Source organism: Talpa occidentalis, unplaced genomic scaffold, assembly GCF_014898055.3.
Source record: "Talpa occidentalis isolate TD23 unplaced genomic scaffold, MPIMG_talOcc4v2.1 talOcc4.984, whole genome shotgun sequence".
NCBI lineage: Eukaryota > Metazoa > Chordata > Mammalia > Eulipotyphla > Talpidae > Talpa > Talpa occidentalis.
In genome coordinates, this window is record NW_023605399.1 from 1 (window position 1) to 24,468 (window position 24,468).

Genomic DNA, 24,468 nt, shown 5'->3' on the forward strand with positions numbered 1-24,468 from the left:
TCATCCCAATAAATGTACTTATTCAGCCTACTTTGTTTGAAATTACTATACCTACTCCAGTTTTGCGCAACATAACTTTCTCCACTCCCTTACTTTTAACTTATAAGCAGTAAGTTGTACATAATTTATTATATATAACATATTATTAAGCCTTAAAATCAGAGGTTCATGCCACTGAATAAGTCTTTTTTTTTAAAGATTGATTGATTGATTGATTGATTTGATTTATACAAGCACTGGGTACAGTCAGAATCGCGGAGGGTGAGAGAATTCACCAGAGCCAGAGCGGGGAGCAGAACAGGCAGAGGGACCGAAGTACACTGCTGAGGGGCAGCGGGCGGCAGGAGAGGTCTGCGCGCCATGGGGACCCTCCTCCGGTGGCCGGAGCAGCCGGGGATCGAACCGGCGCCTCAGAGGCCGCGGGCAGCTTCGCAACCCAGCGCTCAACCGCTGCGCCACCGGGAGGCCCGTGAATAAGTCTTTATAATAAAAGTGATTTTCTTATACACTTGGTTGTGGTTTTTTAATTTACCGACGATTTCTTCTTTTTTTTTTTTTAAGATTTATTTATTTATTTATACAAGAACTGGGGTACAGGCCAGAGGCGCGGGAGGGTGAGAGAATTCACCACAGAGTGGGGAGCAGAACAGGCAGATGGACCGAAACACTGCTGAGGGAGCAGCGGGCGAGCCAGGAGAGGTCTGCCTCGCCATGTGTGTCTCCCTGGCCAGCCAGGAATCGACGAACTCGCCCTGCAGAGGCTGCTGACAGCTTCACAGAGCTGCGCTCAACTCGCTGCACCACCGGGGAGGTCCTTTACCGACGATTTCTGTCTTTCAACTGGTGTGATTAGACTACTTTCATCGAGTTTTTAACTATTTCCTATTTGTTCCTCTTGACATTCATACCTATTTTGATTTTGTGATTTTGTATTTTTTTTTTGATCATATAAGTGATTTTGTATTTTTTTTTCTTCAGATCCCTCAAAACTCGGAGTCACTTCTGCATGGCACGCAGTAAGTAACGTAGAAAACTGCGGACTAGCTCCAGCAGGGAAGGAGAGTAAATGGGATTTAGGGATAGAATATGCAATATAAGCACAGGGTCTTTGCTTGATAGATTCAAATCCCGCAGACACTGACAACCGCTTCAGCCAATAAAAGCATTCCTATATCCCCAACGTCCAATTCCGAAGGAAAGGCGCGGGACTCCCTTCTGCTTTGAGGCAGGCTCAGAATCTTCGATTTGTAATTGGGTTAAACCTGGAGTGGGCGTGGCTTACACTTCTGCAAGCTTATTACCGGCCGACTTCGCGTTGCCATGACGACGGTGGCTGGGTCAACGCAGACTCGGTTGGAAACTCTCCCTGCACTTTAAGGACCGTGCACTATCGAGAGGTCATTCTCGGTGGCTCATTTTCCTCAAAATACACTGAAATAGGAATAACAGGGTTCTACAGCCCTTTTCGTTCGAATTCCTGAGCGGGCGCTGCGGTGCCCGAGAGTCTGCTTCGCCAGGCGCTGCTTCTAAGGCCTCGGCGCGCGCCCCTCAGCCGACTCCTGAGTGGAGCTGGATGGCAAATCCGCAGAAGACATCCCAGCGAACCACCAGCCTGCAGGCAGCAGGCTCCGCTTCTTTGTGAAGTGTTATTTTGCTTCCTATGTAGGCACCTTAAAGAGGCAGAGGGCTTTGTCTGATCCTTGCGGAGTATGACGCGAGGTTGCGAGATCAGAACGTCTTGAGTCCGTAGTAATAAGACTTCTGTATTCTTGCAGATCCATGGGCAGTAAGAAGAAAGAAATTGCCCTGCAGGTAAGCCTTAAGGGGGCGTTTACTTCCTGCACTTGGGGTTGGGTGATGAGGTTGGTGTGGATGGAGAAAAGCAGAATAAAAGTAGTATTTGGTTTGCCAGCAGTATGTGATGGTGTTCTTAAACTTGATCTTAAAGGAAAAAATAAATGACAATTTTTCTGTGCACTTAAATATAAACTACCAAATGGGGTATAAAATATTTATGCTTATAGTGCTTATACAATCATAAAATTTGAACATTAAAAGAAAATAAAACTACAAAACCAAGAATATATGAATCCAGATAATCCCAAGTTACATATTTTTGGTTGAAATATAATAGCAGCTTGTTGAGAGAATATAATATGGGTTCTTTTGAATTTGGGCATGTGTCTGTACTTGTGTGCTGTGCAGAGACTTGATTCTGCCACCACTGCTCTCTTCAGTCATTGTTTATTCAACAAATATGTTTTGATATCTTATTGCTATGCATTTGTTCTTTAGGGTGCCTTACTTCATTTCTGCCCCAGATATGTGACTTTGTAAGGCAGCTTCTGCTCTCTTTCCTGCTCCTGGACAATAACTAGTGGGTGATTTGAAAGTGATGTTAAGAATGTGTAGGCATGGCTTGGAATTGGGATGGAGTGCTTTCTCATAAGATTGTCGGGATGATATGTTATATGGGTACATTTTAAAGCAAACTTTCAGGGCGTCCCTGGTGGCTCAGGGGTTAAAGACAACTCTATCAATCTATGCCAGGCACTGAAGCATGAGTTCGAACCCTGTCTGGCCAGGGAGAAACCCACATGGCACAGCAGACCTCTCCTGTCTCGCCCGCTGCTCCCCTCAGCAGTGTGCTTCGTCAGTCTGCCTGTTCTGCTCCCCACTCTGACTCTGGTGAATCCTCTCACCCTCCCATGAATCTGGCCTGTACCCTGGTTTTTGTATAAATAAATAAATCTTTAAAAAAACACACAAAATTAACAATAAATAAATAAATAAATAAATAAAGGGACAGACCTTAATATACCGGTATTAAGAATGAGTGGTGATTGTCATGTCTTTTCATTTATATAGTTTCAAAGTGACTCCCTACAAAAACTTATTAATTACAAAGGGAAGAGAATAATTTCACTGTACAGGAACCTGGCAGACCATTTAATCAAGTGATCAAAGTGGATCAGTAAAGGGGCAGGCTGAAATTGTGTCACAGGATAGGATGGGCTAAGACAAAATGAGAGGAACAATCTTCAATTTCTCTGTCATTCCAACCAGTTCCAGCCAGTTCCAGCCAATACAACTGGTCCCAACTTATCCAACTAATTCCAACCAATCCTGAGAAATGGAGTAAATTTAACCATTATTTCTGATGTTTGCATGTATTTAACAAAAGATGTGCAAAAGGTATACACTGAAATCTACAAAACATTGCTGAGAAAATGAAGGAAGATTTAAAATATGGGGGCCTCCCTGGTGGCGCAAGGGGTTAAGTCTCAGCACTATGTAGTTTCAGCAACCACTGTAGCAGGAGTTCAATCCACACGCCCCAGCAGACCTCTTGCCTGCTGCTCCCCTCAGCAGTGTATTTCAGTGTATCCGCCTGTTCTGGTCCCCACTCTGTCTCTGGTGAATCCTTTCACCCTCCTGCACCTCTGGCCTACACTTTAGCTCTTGTATGAATAAACAAATAAATCTTTTTAAAAAAAAATTTAATATATGATGAGAAACATGTTAATAAACTGCAGTCACTAAGTGTTAAGATTTTATTTTTTCCCAAAACAATCCACATATTCAAGCTAACCAAGTTAAAATTTCTGTGGGAGTTTTTGCATAAATTAGCAAGTTGGTTCTAAAAGGTATAAGTAAAATTTACTTTTTTCAAGTAAATCTTGAAAAAGAATATGGAAACCTCACAATATCTGATTCTAAGAACTATTATCTAGTATGAGTCCCTTTAATGTATTGCTTATTTTAACTATTGTGTTATTTATCTTTATGATTTGTTTGGATTCTCCTCATATTTTGTCTATTGCAGTGCTGTAGTTCTCATTTTGTTCATCAATTTTCCTCTTAATTTCAGTGAGCATCAATTTAGACTATTTCTTTGAAATCCTCTTCAGGTAATTCTGCTGCATTAGATTTCTTTCCAGGGTTTTGTCTTGATCCATTATTGGAGTGAATTCCTCTGTGTCCTCATTTTGTTTGGCACTCGGTTTATTTGCATGGGGTAGGCTTCCTTTCCTAGTCCAGATTATTAGCCTTGTGCTAGAATTGAGCTGCAGGGTGTTGGCCCCAGATGCTAGGCTTTCTGTTGTAACCAGTCAGGATGGCTAGAGCTCAGCAGTGCAGGCTATAGCCAGAGGATCCAATCTGTACTGGTGGAAGGAGGAGGGAAGCAAGGAAGTAGCTGCTGTAGAGTGCCAAGGGCACACGCCTAGATGGGTGAGGGCAGGAGGTCTAGAGCTCAGGCAGGGATCTGCAACCACAGTCAACTCAAGGCAAGTTCTAAGGGCAGAGCTTTACCAGTAGCCTTAGGCTGAAACTCAGTTGCAGCTTATCTCTGATCTTAGCAGGTTCTGCAAGCAGAGCTTTCACCAGAGGCAAGGAAAAAGAATAGCAACTGGGCACAGTGGGCTCCAACAGAGGCAGGAACGGTGGGCAGTCTGAGTAGCAGAGGAGGCTGCCTAGAGGCTGAAGGGTGCCGGGAGGGGGAAGTGCTGGAAAGCTACAATCCTAAATCTGTTCCCAGCAAGTTCTACAGTTTTCCCTAGAGGAAGGGGCTCCAGAGTTACTGTGGAGCAAGAACTGACTGGGAGCTCCAGCTGCCAAGGATGGGTCCACAACTGATTTCAAACAGCAGGTGTCTGTCCTCTCAGGTAACACACAGATAAGAGGCTAGAGCAGACGCCCAAGAGAGGTCTCCGCTGGTACCTCCCGCTGAAGTTTTAGTTTCAACAAATATAAACCCTTCAGTTAGGTTTGCATGTCCCTGATCAATCTGTCCCCTTTGTGCGTAGTCCTGGGATATCTGCTCGCCAGAATCCCGCTGGTTTCGAAAGGAAAGACCCTCTGTTTTCCACACCGAGATGAGATGTGGGCGCTCCCCTCACCCTCACAGTTCCCAGGTGCTGGGGCACCTGATGAGGGACTAAACCCTTCTGTCAGGGAGAGGTTCCCAGTCCCCGACGCCGCCCTCCGCCCACAAGTTCCCTGGTAGCGTCCCCAGCTAGACTGTCTCAGCCTTTCCTACCCTTTCAGATGGTGGCGATCACTTTTCTCGTGGAGACGGTGATCCTCCAATCTTCTGTTCTTTTCAAAGGCAGCTGCTCTAGTATAAAAGTTGGTTCGCAGCGTCTGTGGGGAGGAGGCGAGCCCAGGCGCCCGCGAGTCCGCCATCTTGAACTCGAGGCTGCCAGACTTAAAGCGACAGTAACCACAGCCGTGGAGCAGCGGTCCCAGACTAGACTGATAGGGCAACCAAACAGAAGAAAGTCCAAAATAAAACCACGCTTACAGAGTCAATTGACTTTCAAAAAAGCTGTCAAAGAATTAAATAGGGAAGTAAGTCTTTTCAACAAACTGCAGAAATAACTATCCCTTTACGTGAAAAGTAAAATTAACCCCAATTTTACTTTCCCTTACAACATAGACAAAAATTAATTTCAGATGGATCAAAGACTCAAGTGACTTAAGTGAAACTTAAAAAGATTTAAACGAAAGCTTAAATTATGAAGCTCCTTGAAGAAAGTGAGAGCATCTTTGTGATTTTGAGGAAATATTTCTTAGAAAGCACTGACTATAAAACTAAATTTGGTAAATTAGATTTTACCACTATTAAAAACTTATGTTCAAGAAAAGAGACTTGAAGGATATGAATAGGCAAACCACAGACTTAGAAAAAATATTTACAATACATATTTCTGATAAAGAACTTGTACCCCAAATGTACTATATCCTCTACAACCTAATAATATAAGGCCAACAGTCCAGTATATAAAGTGGACAACCAATGGGCACTCTCAAAGAAGATACACATACAATGACTGATAAGCACATTAAATAATGCTAACACCATTTAGTCATTAGGGAAATGAAATTAAAGTCACAACGAGACACCGCTGCATTACCATTAGTGTGCAATGTAAAAAGTGACATTATGAAATTTTAGTGAGAATATATAATAGGCAGAACTCTTATACTTTGCCATGGAAGTTTAATATGGTTCCACTTTAGGAAAAGTGCTAGCAGCTTCTTCTTAAACTGAACATTCATTTATCCTGTGTCCTAGCAATTCTACTCCTGAGCATTTACTTACTGACAAGAAAAGAAAACATGAATACAAAAAGATTCAACGAGTATTCATAACTCTTTATACATAATAGCCCCAAGCTGGAAGCAACCCAAATATCTATTAAGCAAATTTTTATATAGTCATACATTGTAATATAATCAGGAATAAAAATGAACAAACTACTGACACACAACTACACAGATGAATTCCCAAAATATGATGGGGGAAAGAAGCCAGCATGAAATAATAATGCTGTGTTAATACACATATGTAAAGTTTTAGCACAGGCAAAATGAATCTTTTGTGATAGAAAGCAGATCAGTGCTTACTTGGGGTGAGAAATGGGAAATGCCTGGGAAGAGACTGGAGGAAATTTTCTGGGGTAACAAATGTTTTGTATTGTGGTAGGTGTGTGATACATGGGTGTATCCATCTTTCAAGACTCATTTAACTAACATTTTAGTTCTGACAAAGAACTTATGCTTAATTTAAACAAATTATATTTCACTAAAACACAAAAAGGCATACTTTTATACATATAAATGTCAAAACTTGATGAGTGAAAACACAAATTGCAAAAAGATATAGTCTGATACTGTATGCATGTATATGGATACATGTATTTCATGTATTATTTTAGGACAAGTAACAAATAAAAATATTGATAATCTTTTTTAAAATGTCTGAAATTTTCTTATCTAAGTGGTTACTTGTGGGGATGGAGACCAGAAGAGAGAGAAAAGATTGCTGAAAGAGGAGAGCTTGAACTGTGATTGTAACTTAGAGAGAGACAGCAGAGACAGAGAGACACAGGAGAGAGAGTGTGTGCAGAGCAAATACATCAAATTGTTTCCCCATCAGTACCATTAGTAATACAGCAATTGTTCATTTTTGATGTTAGGTCAACATCAGCACACAGGAACTTTGGGAAGAAATGCTCAGTTCCAAAGGACTTACTGGTAATTTAACTTCTTAGATCCATCCTTTTCAAAATTGCTAAATGACATACTGAATTGTGAAGAGGACAACAATGGGTATCATTTTCTATACCTTGAGTTCTGTAAATAAAGATTTCTCTGTGTTTATATATATATAAACATGTGTGTTTATTATATAAACATGTATGTTTATTATATATAAACATGTGTGTATGTATGTTTATACATATGTTTATATATACATGTATTTATGTATGTATCTGGCTTGAACATCTGTTAATAAGTTCAGTTCTGACAACTCATTACTGTCGGATAACAGTGCTGTTTTAGCTGGTTATCATACTCAGGGGTTGTTTGGGATTGTTAAGGGACAGAAATCTCTTCTAATTCCTGACGCAGAAAGGGGACTGCATTGTAAGGAATATGGCTCTACCACTTGAGAGCTTTTCATTTTTTACCTTGAGTGCATTACTTCACCTCCTTGAACTTCCTCTTCCTCATCTCTATAGTAAGATAACAATACCCATCTCACTGTTTTATTTTTTTTTCTTTTAAAGAAAAGCAAAGTGTAGGGGCGCTTTTGCAGTTCAATAAATATTAGCTTCCTCTCCTCTCTACAACTTACTGTGAATCCTCATTGTATAGTAAACAGGACAGAAATACTAGCTCCCATGTTTCACACTCTCCTGTGACCACTGTCATCATTAGCCATGGCCCCCGCAGGCTGGTCTGCTCCCAGTGTCCCTACACTCCCCAACTGTGTCTGGCTGCTCCTGTTTCCCATCACAGCATCCCCCCAATATCCACCCCTACCCCACACCAAGCCAGGCCCTACATTTCCCACAATGCCCAATGCCAGGCTCCCTCCACTGGGAAGCCTTCCTTTCCTGATTAGAAGAGTACAGTGCTGCCAGAGACTATGCTAATTTTCATGATTTTATATCATGTTCTACTAATGGTTTTCACATGATGTAAAAATTTTGAAATGTGATTCATCAAGAAATAAAAGCACAATTGCAAGCTATTAAAATTGACTAAGATGCAGCTCTCCATCCACCTGTGATTATGCAGGTGCCTCTCCTGTTTTCTCCTTTTCCTAATAAACCTATCCTTTCAAAATGTTAAAACAGAGAAATAAGCAAAATTGCCTGACACAGTAGTTCATAAGCAGTGTCTACCTAACTCCCCACAACCATGCCACTCCAGCGCTAAACAGCAGTGTGTGGATTAGGTATGAACTCTGTGAGTGTTGGGGTCTTTTGGAAGATATCTTCCCTCTAAAATGTGACCACTGTTATATTTTAATCTAGCACTTGCTGTGTTTCCATGCCCCACCTGGGGCATGCATCTGGTACACCTATGGTGGATTAGCTTGCTTAGAGGCCTCACATCTAGAGTACTCAGATGAGGGGATTCCCTCACACCCAGCCCTGGTATAGACTGGGACCAAAGAAGCAAAAGGTATCTACCTTTTTACTTAGGTCTCTATCAGATTCACTTTTCAGGAGGAAAATGTTAATTTTACAAAGAAAATAAAAACTTTTACCCAAAGCCAGTGACTTAATTCATTAGGGGAGGGTCCAGTTGTGTTTATATCTGAATAGTTTAGAGCTGATTGCATGCTGACAGGTCAACTACAGGGAATTCTTCTTTTAGAATCGTTGACTTCAGTCCAAGTATTTATGGAGGGTCACTCTGTGCCGGGCTTGACTGAATATAGCCTGAAAATTCCTTAAAGTATCCATGCAAAGAAAATGATTTTCCACAAGACTAATCATTGTTTAGAATTTTAAAAACTGAGTCATAAGAATGAGGAATATGCTTGCTCACACCCTGACGGGATAATCTTTTTCACCATTAAATATCCCTGCAAACAGAGTCCATTGGGGATTAGAATGTATAGGTATAAATGTCACCTGCCACTGTGAATGCTGGTGCCCACTGATTGTTCCTGCTTCCTGCTTCCACACAGTTGTTGATGTCTATCAAGGCTGGTGTGGCCCCTGCAAACCCGTGGTGAGCCTGTTCCAGAAGATGAGGATCGAGGCTGGCCTGGATCTTCTGCATTTTGCATTAGTAAGAGTTCAGCAGAATGTCACACAACATTATAAAAAAATTTAAAATGGGAACAGGTCAAGTGAACTGCCTTTTTCAGGCTGCTGAAGAGGTATCAGTTGTATATTTGCTGGTCGAGCTGGGTGATGATAATTTTTCTAGAGGTGATGATTCTGACCTCATCACCATGACCCTACAAGGAGCCCTACCTCTGGGCTCCTTCACAGCTCATGTACTGTGAACTCAGAAGCTTATTTTTAGAGTACGGAATTTCAAGATTTCAATCTCTTCTCCTTAAAGGGGAACATTTATCTTTTCACATTTAACTGGATTAACATATGGAAATGGGAATAAGTTCCAGAAAAATGTATGAGACCCTCATTCAGCTGCATGGATTTGAAATTCATAGTCAATGACCACAGGGGAGACTATATCAGACACTTGATGACAAAATAATAATAATTACTACTGTGAGGAGGAAAGAAAAAGATGTATTCTTGGAGTCAAAATGATGATTAACCTGGAAAAGAACAGTTTGGTGGAAAGAGTACCAGCCAGCTGCTTTCTCCCCTGCTCTACCCTCTCCCAGGGAAGGTCTAACTTATATAGTATTCGAACAGGCAGGCTTTCTCAGTTTAAAAAAAGACACATTAAGGGGCCTCCCTGGTGGCACAAGGGGTTAAGCACCTCATTATGAAGTAACCTGCAGTCTCTGCAGCACTGAGTTTGATCCCCAGCCAGGTAGCAACCCACATGGTGCAGCAGACTCTCCTGACTCACCCACTGCTCCCCTCAGCAGTGTACCTTGGTCAATCTGCCTATTCTGTTCCCCACTCTGTCTCTGGTGGATCCTCTCACACACCCCCAACCCTCATCTCTGACCTGTACTCCAGCTCTTGTATGCACAAATAAATAAATCTTTTTAAAAAGTCACATTAAGGTAAGCAATGAGAAAAACAAAGCATATGTTTTCACAAGCATATGATAATTTCCTGACTCATATGCATGTTTAAAACTTGGGATCATTACCTGTCACAGATACAATCTGTGCAAGAGGAAAGCAATAACTGTAACACATAAAAATCTATCATAAGAAATGCCTGTTTGGTTGGATGCTGCAGGTTGCTCCAGTGGGGGATGGACGCCTGAATCAGCAGTTCCTGGTGACAGGGCAGGACTGACTTTGTAGGGTGATTTTTTTTTTTTTTTTTAACAGATCTCTTTGATCTGCTGACTCAATCTTTACCAGTCTATTTTTTTGGTGCTTAAAATTTGTAGGCTTTCTTCCATATGCTAATCTCTCAAGGAGCTTGACTTTAAGGACTTTGCTTTCTCCCTTGGGAGTCAGTTTTGATGCTTCTCTAGGGAACTTGGAGGAAATGCTCAGTGGGGAATCCAGATACGGGGTTATCAGACTACGAATGCAAAGTTTGAGGAATTTGAGGGTTTTTTCATACTGTTCTCACCTGTAGTGGCAGCAATGAATAGTAATGGGGAGGGGAGAAGGAAAAAATGTTTTCTCCTCTTTTTATTCTTAAAGAAGTATTTTTACCAATTCTTACCCATATGTTGAGGACAGTAGTTAAGATTCTGATGCAAAGACATTAGAAGGAATACCGTGTGAGTAAGCCAGGTCTTCATCTGGGGAGGCCAGTAATGATGTGTGTGTGTGTGTGTGTGTGTATATGTATATGTATATATATATATACACACACACACATATATACAGGATGTATGGAGTGTGTGAGTATGTGTGCATGAGTATGTATGTGGGGGGTGGGTGTGGTCTCGGGGTACGTGGGAATGTGTGTGTGGGAGTGTGGGTGTAGGTATATATGTTGGTGCAGGGTGTGGTATAGATATGTGGGGAGTTGGGGAAGTGTGGGGTTAGGGGTGTAGGTGTGTGTCTATGTATGAGTTTAACTGTATGTGTGGGTGATGTAGGTAGGTATGAGGGGTATGTATATATGGGCGTGGTGTAGGTGTGTATGGGGGGGTGTTTAGGGGTGGATGTGTATAGGGGTCTCCTGCCATCATGCCCCCGTACCCACTGTGTCCCAGGGTCCCGCTAACCACTTTTTTCCTTTAGGCAGAGGCAGATTGTCTTGATGTCCTTGAAAAATATCGAGGGAGATGTGAGCCGACCTTTCTGTTTTATGCAGTAAGTGCCTTTTCAGAACCAGAACTATTTCAAGGTTGCAAACCATTAGGGTTCAGATAGACACATGGTTCTGGCATTCCTTCCCAGTGGATGTCACCCAGAGGCCTCACTGATCCAAACAAGTGGTGCCAGTTTCTCCTGGACTGTGTTTATCACTTTGTTTCTTTAACAAAAGTACCCCTCTTCCTCCTTCCCAATCAACCACCACAGGTGGGAATGCTTTGCCTCTGTCTTTGTGCTTGGCATAGTGAATGCTCAGCAAGTATTTGCTGGGGGAATGAGCAATGTGTGGGTCACACATAGTCACTCATAACCCACTGTGCCTAGTTCCACCCTTAACTAACTGCCCTTTGCCCTGAAGGAAGTGCTGGAGGGAGTAGAGTGTAGCGAGGTAGACAGAGTGGTCCTGGGGGTGATGGGCCTTGACCTTGGACACACTCCTAAGAAAATCTCTTGGACACTCCTGCTGTCTCTTGAGAGAGATTAGTAGCAATCTGACCAGCGTGTCTGTACTGCATTCTAGGGAGGAGAACTGGTGGCTGTGGTGAGAGGAGCAAATGCTCCACTGCTGCAGAAAACCATCCTGGATCAGCTTGAGGCTGAAAAGAAGGTGTTATCTGAAGGCAGAGAACGGAGAGTGGTAAGGGGGTCCACTTCTCCAACACTAACTCAGAAATGTGCTGGGAGGCGAGACCTGCCCTTCCCTGCCCTCACTAAGTCCCTGGAGCGGTGGGAGGGAAGCTTCATTAACGGCCCACCTTGGACACTGGGGGAGAGGCAGAGCCCACTACAACCTGTATGCATTGTGAAACCTTTTTAAAAAGTCTCCTTCATCCAAGATACTTTAATTTCCTTTATCCATTTTCCTTTTGTATCCAGTTCAACTCTTCACAGGGGGTTCTGACTCTCAACAATGAATTTAAAGATGAAAACAATATTATAGATCAAGCAGTGGGTGGGAGGGGTGAGCCTCAGGGTGAAGCCTCTCCTGGTCATGCCTCCTCACCTCACCTTCCTGAAGGTTTTACTTGGGATTCCAGAGAATTCATGTCTTTAAACATTAAATTCTGTCATTACCTGCAGAAGTAGGATCAGCATAGTTTGTGATATTGATCAATTATTTCCATGATAACAGAGGGTGCAAATTTTCCCTCAATAATTAGTTGGCTGCCCTTGAAAACTCACACACCTGCTAGAGAGAGGAATTTCCTGGCGGGTGAGCATCTGCTGAATGAGCTTAACACTGCTCAGTGTTTATTGTTCAAGTTTTCATGTTTAATTCCAAATAGCAAAGTCCCATTTTAATAGAATGAATTAGAATCAAATTTTATTTTTCCCAGAAAATTGGCAGTCCCACCTCTCACCTCCCTCACTCCCCTCCAAAAAAGAAAATCACAAATGTCTCACTCATAGCAGGAATCTAGAAAACTTAAATAAGGGATCAGGAAAATGAATAACTATAAGAAAGTGAAAATCAAAATCAACAAAAAACTATGAACCAGAGACACTTTTTGGGGGTGGGGGCCGGGAGGGGAGGGATTGGGTCAGAATGGGGCATGTGCAGTTGTATGGGGGAATATAAAAATAAAATTTATTATTTAAAAAACAAAAACAAAACAAAAAAAAAAGATACATGACTGACAGCATTTTATTAGCTTAAAATAATATCCACACATTCATACTTCCCAATTTACTAAATACTATACACACTTAATTCTGACAATATTAAAGGATCTTACATGAATTGATGGAATAAAGATAGAAGAGAATGTCTGAATATTTAAAGAGTGCTAAGAAGTCAAGTTAAAATGTGCACATTCTTAGTGATATCTGATTTGGGGCCTTAAATACTGAAAAAATGGATTGTGTAGAATGGAAAGAAATATTTGGAAAGATGGAGGAAAAAGGGCATTCTAGAGTTGTAGACATTTTAAGGAAAACTTTAAAATATCCTAAGCCATCCAGAATCAGTAATCTTTAGATTTCTGCTGATCTTAAAAGTTCTGCAAACATTTTTAATAAAAGTAATGATTTTATAGTTGAAAAAAAAAAAAGAAAATCACAAATGCTTACATTTTCAAGTGCCTCTTCTAGGGGAAAATGACCCTTGTCTTCACTGCTTCCCTGAACTGTGTAGCCAATCACTTAATATTTACATGTTTTTCAATTCTTCCTTTTCCTTTTGCCAACCTTTTTTCAACTCTTTTCCTTAGTTGCTATTTGATGCTTTTGAAACAGGCAGACGCGATCTTAAGATCAGCTTGGATTTCCTTGTCTTCAAGTCTCTCACCCCCACCAATGACAAAAAGGATCTTGTAAAGTTTTCTAGACTAATCATCTTGACATCCTTTCGGAACTTAGCTTTTTTTTTTTTTTTTTGATCCTGCAGGTGTTTGAAGGTCTTTGTAGTCATTTAATTTAAATTAGTTAACGACTTTCTGATTTCCTACTAGATTAAAGATGAGGCTCTTTGTGATGAAGATGAATGTTTTTCTCAGGAAAAAGACAACAGTGAAGATGAGGACGTGGGTGAGTGAAACAAGAAGCAAGGAAAAGAGCAAAGCAGACTTATAGGGGGTGGTGTGTTTTTAAAACATACACCAATCATCAGTTTAATGAGTAACCTGGACTCTAGGGAGATGAACCTTAAAACATCTTGCTGTCTGTCCTCTGACTTCAAATGTATTAAATGTATTTCCGGGGCATTTGGGCACCATTCATGGCTTTCTGAGCATGTTCAAATAAACCAGGCATGACTTTCTTTAGCAAGTACTGGGCATCAGGAAACACTGCATTTATTAAAATAGACAATTGTGACATTAATAGTGTTTTTTTTTAAAGATTTATTTATTTACGAATACAAGAGCTGGGGTACAGGCCAGAGATGCGTGGGCGGGGGGGGGGGTGAGAGGATTCACCAGAGACAGAGCAGGGAACAGAACAGACAGACTGACTGAAATACACTGCTGAGGGGAGCAGCGGATGAGACAGGAGGGGTCTGCCTTGCCATGTGGGTTGCTCCCTGGCTGGCTAGGCATCGAACTTGTGCCGCAGAGGCTGCAGATTGCTTCATAATGTGGTGTTTAACCCTTTGCACCACCAGGGAGGCCTAAGTTGTGACACTAATAATGTAAAGTAAATGTAAAGTAATGCTGCCGGGGAGTTTCCTTAGCCCTTATTTGATGCTTCCTTGAGCTTTTTTTTTAAACACCTTTTTCCTGAAGTGTCAACAAGTCAATGTCCTGACACCTTCCCCCCCCTTTTTTTTTTAGATTTTAAAAGGACAAGTTTATTAGGAAAAGTCACAGGCAGGAAGGAGAGCTGCCCCTCTCCCCTTGTTCCCCAAATATTTCCATATCCTGGACTTTGCAGTCCTTCCTGAACCATACCTATGAGGAGAAGACTTTAATTTGACACTGAAGAGAAGGAAGCAGTTAGAAAGCCCATCACTGTAATGGTGCATTTGATGTGTAACTGAGACACCAGGGGAAGCCAGGATTAAGTTCAAGGTCTGAGTTGGAGAAGGAAGACTTTTATTATTGCACGAGATAGAAAGGTATATTTTTTTTCTTCACATGAATAATGAAAAAAAAATCCAACTTTTGGAGTTAGATTCTGTCAAAGAATGAGATACAGTTTAGGAGAGCAAGTGTGAAAAGAAAATTGGTGACATGGTTTCTGCAGGAAACATTTGTTGCCTTCTTTGGGGATTTTCTCTTTCTTCTCTCCTCCATTATTTCCTCTCAGATGAAGTTGCTCCATCTGGGAAACCACCCAAAGTGTGCGTTTGCCCCAGCTGTCCTTTCTTCTAAGTTCCTTGGGCCACCCTCCCTGCCCTGCCTGCCGCAAACTGACCTCCCTGCAGCACCTCCCTGAGCCATCCCACACCCAAGGGGAGGGTCCAGTCCCGTCCTATGGCCACTCTCTGAGGACTGGGACGATATTCACCATGCCCTCCTTACCACAACCTTCTTTGGTTTCAGAGGTGTCAGGACTTTCCACGTTTTCCTCCCCTCTGGTCTGTCCGAGCTCTCCACTTCACTGGTTTCTTTTCCTTTGCTCCCATTTTGAGTTGAGTTCTTGGAAGTCCCACAGTCACGTGCTCTGACCTTTTTCCTTCTCACTTTGCACCCCTGAGTGATCACACTGTCAATTCATCCAGAATTTATTACAAGAGTCCCTAAAAGTCTAAGTGTTCATAGAGCCATAGAAATAATACAGATTTGTTGCTTACCTCTGCAGGACACTTTTTTGAGATTTTCAAAGTAGGATGTTTTCCTTCCATGCAGACATTGTCATGTTTCATTGCAACACAACTGATGTGGAAGTTGAGAACAGGAAATACAGAGTCTGAAGAGCATAGGTAGCTTACCAAGGCCAAGTTCATATAAACAGGAGTACAATAAGGATGGGTTTGCCTACAGCTTCTGTGGACATGATCAGGTGGCACAGCTGGTTGGATGGATCTATGGACACTGACAAATGGGCAGCCAATCAGTGAGCTGGGCCTGGGCTCCAATCAATTAGTTGGCCAACCTAGTTTGCACTCAGGAGAACTCAAACTGAGACAGGAGACTGAAGATTCAGTTGGTAGTCTGTGTTGGTGCTTAAAAGTCATGAAAGGTCATGTTGAATTAGTACCTGAGGCTGTCCTTATGGCCACATGCCAGGAGAGTTAAAAAGGATTAGCAAAGGAATCAGGAGAGAGAGAGAGAGAGAGAGAGAGAGAGAGAGAGATTGAGATCGCAGCAAGCAGCAATTAGAGGCTCAGAATCAAGAGAGGGGACAGGAAGGGACAAGAATGGCCAGACCTGTGTTGCCTCTACTGCCAGCTCATTTCACATTCCAGAATGACACTTTCAGTTGTTTATGGATTTCTGTTCCTGAGAAGTCTCGATTCCCTTCCCTTGTCCTTTCATCCCATCCCTTCTCTCCATAGTTCATGTCCCTTGCATGTCTCTGTTCCGTGCAACCAGGTTGAGGGTGAGGTCTGAAGTTAGACCTGTGCTTCCACTAAAGTCCAGGTCTGCAGGTGCACAACAAAGAGGCCAGGTGAGGGAGCACTGGGAGTGTCATGTGGAGGCTGCACATCCCTGAGAATGGCCTCCTGGGAGCCTCAGTGGTGGGGGCTGTGGGACCAGGGCCTGATAACACCAGCTTGGCTTATTGCAGCTTCCTCAGAGAAGAGCTGTACCTTGGCAATCATTAAACCAGACGCAGTGGTCCATGGAAAGGCTGATGAGATTATCATGAAGGTAAGAGACAACATGTACCTACAGACCCTCCTGTACCTTTTTGGCATGAAAAAAGGAGGTGTGTACAATTTTCCATAGACTCCTAGTGGGAAAAGGTGGACTTTAGGAGTTTTAGCTGAAATCCACTTAAGTAAATTAAATATTTTAAATGCAATTGGGACAGATATGGGAATGAAGTCCTCACAGATTTTAGTGTTACCTGTTGTTATCTTTTACTTTTCAACTAAGTTAAATGTGAATTTGGGCTTGATTTACCTTTTCAGAACATGTGTCTGTATCTATATATATTTTCAACAGATCCAGGAGGCTGGGTTTGACATTTTAACAAATGAAGAGAGAACCATGACAGAGGCAGAAATGCGACTTTTCTACCAACACAGAGCTGGCGAGGTTAGCTTATTTGCTTCCACATGTCCAACACACTCTCATTTCTTTTTTCAATATTAATAGATTGAGGTTAGGAGAAAATATAATAGTATGAAGAATAGAATATGAAAGGCAAGTGGGCCATGAATTTGCTCTCAGAAAAATGATTATAGGCTGTAGCAGGCAAAATTTCCTTAATTGCATGGAAGAGATTTTGACTCTAGCAAAGTAATAAAATAAGGGGTTTACTGGAAGAATACCCCATAACTCCTGGGACTGAAGGAAGAAAATTGAATGAACAACAGTGATGGCGAGAAGAATCAAGGCAGTCAGAGGAATCTCAGGAGCAAAAGTGTATGGACAGTCATGTTGCAGTTGGGTAGATTCAACCACTCTCCATTGGCCCTTGCTTGCAGCTCACTTACTGGGAGTAAGGGTCGTTCGACCTGTCTTGGGCCATAGTCCACCTGTGTGTGTGGTGGGTGAAGACAGGCATCCTGTTGTCAAACTAAAACAGAGTGAAATTGGGAGGAGCTGTGCCCCAAAGGAAAACCAGAATGCCATTACTTGAAGAAGGGGGAAGAATTGCAAGGCACTGAAAAACAAAAACAACTCAACTACATCCTGCCTCTTGGTTAAGCATCCATATGATTCCCATATGTGGTTTTGTAACTGCCCCTACCCAATGTATTATACACTCACCTTCAACTCAGAGTCAATATTGAGTTCCACTTTGAGTCAACTCAAAGTCTCATCTCTCGCCTTTAACCTATATCTGCTTTCTCTGGGTGTGGTTGGTCATCACCACCCCTACTCCCTGGGCATGCTGGCTCTCATTAACCTTCTTCTGTCCTGTCAGTGATGGCCCACTGACCCTGAGCAGGCCTCACGCCCTTGCCCCAGGCCACTGTTCTCCCTTCCTGTGGTAGGAGGCATTTGAGAAGCTGGTACATCACATGAGCAGTGGGCCCAGCCACCTCCTGATCCTCACCAGGACTGAAGATGCTGAGGACGTGGTCAGCGCCTGGCGAACCTTCATGGGGCCCTGTGACCCCATTGTGGCAAGGAGGGAGCAACCTAACAGGTGATGTTACCAGCTGTGGTCCTTTAATCCACCCAGAACCTGCATCCAAGGAAGCTGAGGGCCCTGCTCTATGTCAGCCCAGAATTGTGGGAGCACAGAGGCCTTTCTGATGGCCTGATGCCTCCTGTATTATATATTCGGGGAAACCTGACCTCTTCGCTATGTATTTGAGGAGATCCTGACACATCCTTACCTTCTGATCTAGTCTCCAGCTCATTGCTGTCTCTTTGTCACCTCCCTCTTCTGGAGCCTGCTGTTGGATTCAGTTCCTACTCTTCTCTCTGCAGTTAGAGACTCTCATATTATGGCCCCAGGACCACCAGCAATACTTACCCAGGAAATATAGATTCCAGGATCCCACCCCTACTCCTCACCCAGGGACCTAAGGTCCCCTGGTATCCAAGTATTGTACACACTGCACTAGGTTGGCTTGTTCTGTTCCTTAGCCCTGAGTTTATTTAGCCTGGTATGGCCAATGCCAAATTCATTGTCTGGCCTTTGAAGCTGAGAGAGGCTCAGCCAACAAGAAAGAAATAAGCAGCAGGCCAAGTAGCTGCAGTTGCACCTTGTAGTTGTTAGAAGCCTGAACATCCCTATATGGGGGAGGCTTTGCTAGTGAAAGACAGACCAGGGATCAGATCTTGGCAACATACACAGGCAAGTCTCTTCTCTGAGCCTCTGTTCTCTCTGGTGAAATGGGGATATGAATACCTGCCATGGCTAAGAGCAGAGACTTCAGAATCCCTTTTCTTCCTCTTACTAACTGCATGAACTTGGGCCACATTTTAGTCCCTCTGTGCTTTAATTTCCTCATCTGAAAAATGGGTACTAAAATAAGACCTGCCTCAGATATCATTGTAAGGATTAAATAAGCGGTGGCACACGCACGTGTGACACACACACACACTTACAGAGCATTTAGCACAGTGCCTGACACAGGAATTCCTAGCTATGTCAATATTACCTTGCAGTATTGTTACAAAGATTAACTATGCAAACCTTTGTCAAGCCTTCAGCAGGGTGCTGGGCCCTGGTGGTAGTATCCACAAAATGGCAGCTCCTGGGCTTACACGACTCCCCTGGGCTAAAACTGGGGATCTTGACAGTGTCCCTCACAAGCTGTGGCACAAGTGAAATGAGCTCATGTATGTGACACATTTGGCAAAGTGCCCTGCGCTGCTGTCCTTGTCATTTCCAGCAGAGGAAGTATTTCAAGCAGTGCAGGGTGCTGATTGGTAGCCGATGACCATGTTACCAGAGAGCAAGACTCCTCTACAAATGAAATAATTGTTCTTGTACATTTTGTCAATGTTCCCAGCCTCCGGGCTCAATATGGCACAGAAATGCCCTTCAATGCCGTCCATGGAAGTGAACGCCAAGAAGACGCCAGCCGAGAACTGGCATTGCTCTTCCCCAGTTTTAAGTTTTCAGAGGAAGTTCCAAAAGCTACTCTGGATAAGTCAGGTAGATCTGGTCTTCATTAAATCTGCGGTATGTTGGAGTTGCTGATACTAAATATGTGGTAACAGTCTTCAGTCTAATAAGGTCCTGTTCTGAAAACAGGGCTTATCAAATAGCTTTAGTAGTAGTTCTGAACTGTTTGACATTTTCAGAGTAATGTGTTGCTTTTTAATACCTCAAACTTTTTGCTACATTCTAACTTTGGAACCTTGTATTTTTTTGCAAAGTTACTTTGCATATTCCCCTGGAAACAGCTGGGAAAATTTAACTTTCTGGAAGCCTACTTCAAATTCAGTCAGAGGTGATGGCACCCCCTCACTAAGCCTTTGCTTGGGTCCTGATAGGCACAGGGTTCACAGAGGGCCCACAGCCTGCTGTGACACTTAGCTCCCTCAGACCCACTTTTGAGTCATCTTGATGTGTGTGAGAAGCCCAGAGGGCCCAAGGGCATGTGACTTAGCCCATCCTACAAGTGGGAGGACTAGGCCAGGTCAAGCTGCTCCTGCTGAGTTGCATGTGTCTGGTTTGAGCCTGAGGTGAGGTGGAAGGGATCAGAGGATGAAACTCCTGGAAAAGCAAAGGATGTGAGGATGGGATTCTTAGCAGCAGGCTACACACACATCTGAAAGAGCCTGCATGTGTCTGAATGTTTGGGTTTTAACCAATTTATTACCTAAATGTTTGCAGTGTTCATGGTCTCAAGATTAGAATACAGGCAAGGAAAACGTGGTCTGAATGCAAGGAACGGGAGCCAGGAGCTGGCCTGAGAGATGTAATTATTTCTGCTGCCAGTTAAGGGACAAGTTGACACGCCCATGGAGTTTAGCTGAGAAATCATAGGAAGTGTGACTCCAGGTGGAGCAGAGATCAAACTTGACACATACAAGTACATGTTGTGGTTCAACATCGCCCTCTCTCCCCTTGCTGGGCACCAACAGAGCCAGCTTTTCTCTGGGATGTATCCAGAGTCTTGGGACACTTTGTCCTTTGGGGAGCAGGGGAGGTGAACTGGCAAATACTCAATGTGGCTATTGGGACTGTGCTGGGACATCTTGAACCTGAATTTTTTTAGGGTGATAATGAGCAAAGGGAACAATTCTAGAAGGGTCTCAGCCCAGACCACAATCTGGGAGTAAGTGCACAGTCTCTTACAGGCTTCATTTTGAGGCAGCCTCACGGGGGTGGTGTTCTGATCATTCGCTTTGATGAGTCATGCTACTTTGGCTGAGTGTGTTTGCAACTTAACCAGCACTTTTTCTGCTAAGGGGCTCTGGAGGCAAACTATCCTGGATTTGAATCCTGGCTCCATTATTTACCAGCTGAATAGCATAAGAAAGTTACTTACCTTCTTTGGGCCTCAGTTTCCTTATCTATGATGAAGATAATGGTAGCATCACTACTGGTCCAGAATTATAAATCCATAGTAATTATCTTCCTCTATGGGTTGTTGTGAAGGTAACAGGATACTAAGGATAATGCTTAGCCTGGTGTCTGACACATATCAAGTGCTCAACAAATGATGTTTTCTTTTATTCTTTATGTACAAATGTTGTACAATTGCACATGCTCCTAACACAACGATTAGGACTCTTTGCTATCCCTTCCACCCTGACCCCTAACTTCACCTCTGATATAGTGAGAGCCCCTTTTCTTGTTTTGTGTGGATGGTGCTTGGCACAGACTACTTTTGCTTCAAGAGTCCATAGACTATCTCTTGTCCCACAGGCCACGAGGCCAAAACTAAGGACGAGGACTGAGATGACTGTGCTGCTCTCCTTATGCATGGGACCAGGGCCGTGTCCACGAGATGTACTTGTGTCTGCTGCATTTAAGGAAACCTCCAGAACTGCAACCAGCCCTTTTGAGAACCAGGATTTTTCGAGCTTAGCTATCTTTAATGGATAATAAAAATAACAGTATATGCTTTTCTGCCTTATTAAACAGTATATAAAACATAATTTTTTTAACCATCTCTGGGATTTTACAAAATAAATGGACATCAGTTATCGTATTCTGCTGTGATATGGTGTCATCTCGGAATATTGAGTTTCATAGGGCAGTGTTTCCCTAATAAAAAAATCATTTATAGATTCAAGAATTAAAGCTTGTGCCTCCCTGGTGGCGCAGTGGGTCGAGCACAGCGCTGTAAAGCTGTCCGCAGCCTCTGCAGCGTGGGTTCGATTCCTGGCCAGCCAGGGAGATTCCCACATGGCATGGCAGACTTCTCCTGTTGCGACCGCTGCTCCCCTCAGCAGTACTCTCAGTCCATCTGCTGTTCTGCTCCCATTTTGTCTCTAGTGAATCCTCTCACCCTCCTGCGCCTCTGGCCTGTACCCCAGCTATGTATTAAAAAAAAAAATCTTAAAAAAAAAAAATTGAAGCTTGATAAACTATGAATTTGAAAACAGTGCAACAAAATTGGATGCCATTAATCATGGATCCAACTCCATGATATATGGACTCGATATGTCCCTTTGGACATATGGACATGGAGGGAAGTGTAAATCAGCTTTCAGTACTTACCAAGCAACCTTCCGGGCTATACCACCAGGCCTGATATTACTGAGTTTGCCCATCTGTGGGTCTCAAACAATCAGGGTATGTTCACAAAACAACACCTGGAGGTTACATTTGGAGTCAGGGTTCATCTAATTTCCCAATGTTCCCTTCACCCATTTTCTGGGGTTTCTGTTTCTGGCTCATTTTAAAACCTGAGTTGCTACGGGGCCAGGCTGTCTCTGGCTTCCACTGAGTTGCCTGGTTAAGCTGTCCTTCCATGGTTGTGCCCTTGAAGGACATAGGAGGTTTTCAGTAAAAAAACTATTATTACCCTTGTGAACATTAACACACATAGCCAGTTTGCTCTTCAGCTTATTTGTAGCTCACTAAGCCTTGGCATTCTCTTTCCTCTCTGAGGAAAGGCTGTGATCTCCTACACCACGATGCAGTGTCAGTGATTACCTTCATTTGCTGGTTTTCTTCAGAGAACTTTGCTCCTGACTTGAAGAAATGCTGTCCGTGGGCAGTTAGATGCCAGGAGACTGCACTTCGAGAGACATCATTCCTTATAGCATGAGGCACTTTGCTGGCACCAAACTGGATGAGTCAGGCCATGGGAAGGTAGAGACCAAGGCCTGTGACACAGGGTGGTAGCTGCCTCTCCCATGACTTGTCACTCTGTATGGAAACACACATGCCCACTGTACAGGCCTTGTGAGCAACCACATGCTGGAACCTGCACAACAGATCTGTCAAGAAAGTTGAGTCCACTCTTCTAGAATCTAGACACACAGCACACCAAAGGGCTGTGCTCTTCCCTTTCATGAGTGAGCTTAAAAGGGACATGATTGGCTTGTGCCCACCTAAGAGCTGGCAAATACCTTGAAGCACTAGAGGCCTAAGCCTGGTTTACACACCACAGGTGCTGTGTGGTTCTGAATGAAGTACTCGGCAGTTTACCCAGCTGACAGCTATTTGATCTCCCAGAATTCGAAATGCAAGGATCTTCTGTCACTGAAGAGAGGAGAGATCAGGCATCTGAAAGCAGGAAGAGAGAGGAAGAATAGCTGGGGAAGTGACCCTGTGGGGGAGATGTGCGCTGGTCTGATGACCTTTGTCTTCCCAGGAGTAGCTGGGAATGGTAGGGCTGTGTGGGGGAGTAGGAAGGGCACTAATTGATAGGACCAGAGGAGAGGGTGGCAACACGGGTAGCCTTCTATTACATGGGAAGGCATTTCTTTCTCACTCCAGAAAGTCTGTGGCAGGATTTGGGGAGTGGCGGAGTGAGATGGCTCCTGAGAGTCTCTGAAATACCAGCTCACTCTCTGAGGATGGAATTTCTTCGTAGAGACCCGGATCTGGCTTCTTATAACAGAAGCTGTCAGGTGCATGATGGCAGTTGTTTCGGCATTAAGGTCTCTTAGTGACTGGGTGTGAGTGCTTGACAGGCCAGATGGCAGGCCCAGCTCCATGAAGTCAAGGAAGACTGGTGATCTACTCAGTGAAAGGCTGTTTTCCTGGCAGAGCCAAGGCCAGAAGTCAGGGGCTGCACAGAAAGAGGGAGGAAAGGTGGCTTGTAGGATCCGTGTGCTCCTTGGGAGTGCCCTGTTTTTCCTGAAGCCGAGCCATGGACCCAAATTGCTCTGACATGTGTCTCTGCCCAGCAACCAGGGAAGTCAGTGCAAAGGGACAGGACTGGGGCAGGACCAGCACCTACCCAGGTGGGGGTCCCCTTTCCTCTCCTTTCTCAGGCCTCACTTCAAGTTTCCCTTTCAAAGAATTCTCCTCTCCTGCCAACCACTCACCAGCCTCCCTCCACATTCAAGGATGAGTGTCCTTGGCTTTCCCTGTTTCTAGTGAGGTCAGGAGGTGCTTCTCCACATTTTGGAGGTGGAAAAGCAGAGCACACACTAAGCAGGTGAAGAACATCTGGGCACCTCTGCGGGGGCATGGCAGCTGTGTGTACACTGTGCAGATGGTCATTTGCCAAACTCTGTCTGAGTCCAGCAGGCGGTGGCAAATGGAGCTGAGGCTACAGAAGGGAAAAGGCGAGAACAGAGGGAGTAGATGCAACATGGGGATGGGGGGTCCTGATGGCTGGGAGTGGTGACCTGCAAATGGTCTGCGGGGCTTTTGGAGGCCAGGAATAGAGGGGCCCCAGACTGCAGCAGGCATCCCTGTAGCAGTTACCCCATGGCACTGGCTTCCACTCTGAAATACAAAGTCACCTCCCAACATCTCAGTCACTAAGAATCAGGTGCCAAAAACCAGTACACATTATCTTCTAATGTTTCCTAATGTTCGAGACATTTGGAAAACAGACTCTTTTTTAAAAGTTGCCATGGTTTTTCTTGGCTTTTTATTAGCATGTGTTAAAATCATATTATCCAAACACTACCAGTATTGTTCTGCATAAAGTGCTTAAGGAAAAAAATGCAACTTATTAAATTGGACATTCTTTTCTAGTTCATAAATTTTGGGTTACAATCAGGGCACAAAGGAGAAACAGAATGCAGTATTAGAGAGAGTGAGAAGCTTTGTTAAGAACTTGAGTGGAGACACAAGAC

The 24,468-nt window shown here is 43.5% G+C and overlaps 1 protein-coding gene across 3 annotated transcripts; it reads left to right on the forward strand.

The window, feature by feature from the left end:
• Positions 1-1,313: 1,313 nt before the first annotated feature.
• On the forward strand, positions 1,314-21,430 carry LOC119237513 (thioredoxin domain-containing protein 6-like). Of its 3 annotated transcripts, XM_037501524.1 has the most exons (12): positions 1,314-1,397; positions 1,776-1,812; positions 6,984-7,041; positions 8,993-9,096; positions 11,165-11,236; positions 11,760-11,876; positions 13,690-13,765; positions 16,409-16,491; positions 16,789-16,881; positions 17,787-17,941; positions 19,260-19,405; positions 21,128-21,205. In XM_037501524.1, exons 2-12 carry the CDS (start codon positions 1,780-1,782, stop codon positions 21,157-21,159), a joined length of 969 nt encoding a protein of 322 aa, XP_037357421.1. In that variant the 5' UTR covers positions 1,314-1,397; positions 1,776-1,779; the 3' UTR covers positions 21,160-21,205. The 3 variants fall into 3 exon arrangements, with proteins under 3 accessions (XP_037357421.1, XP_037357423.1, XP_037357425.1); XM_037501526.1 differs by lacking the exons at positions 1,314-1,397; positions 11,760-11,876 and having other exon boundaries at positions 1,653-1,812; XM_037501528.2 differs by lacking the exons at positions 1,314-1,397; positions 17,787-17,941; positions 19,260-19,405 and having other exon boundaries at positions 1,653-1,812; positions 21,128-21,430.
• Positions 21,431-24,468: the final 3,038 nt, after the last annotated feature.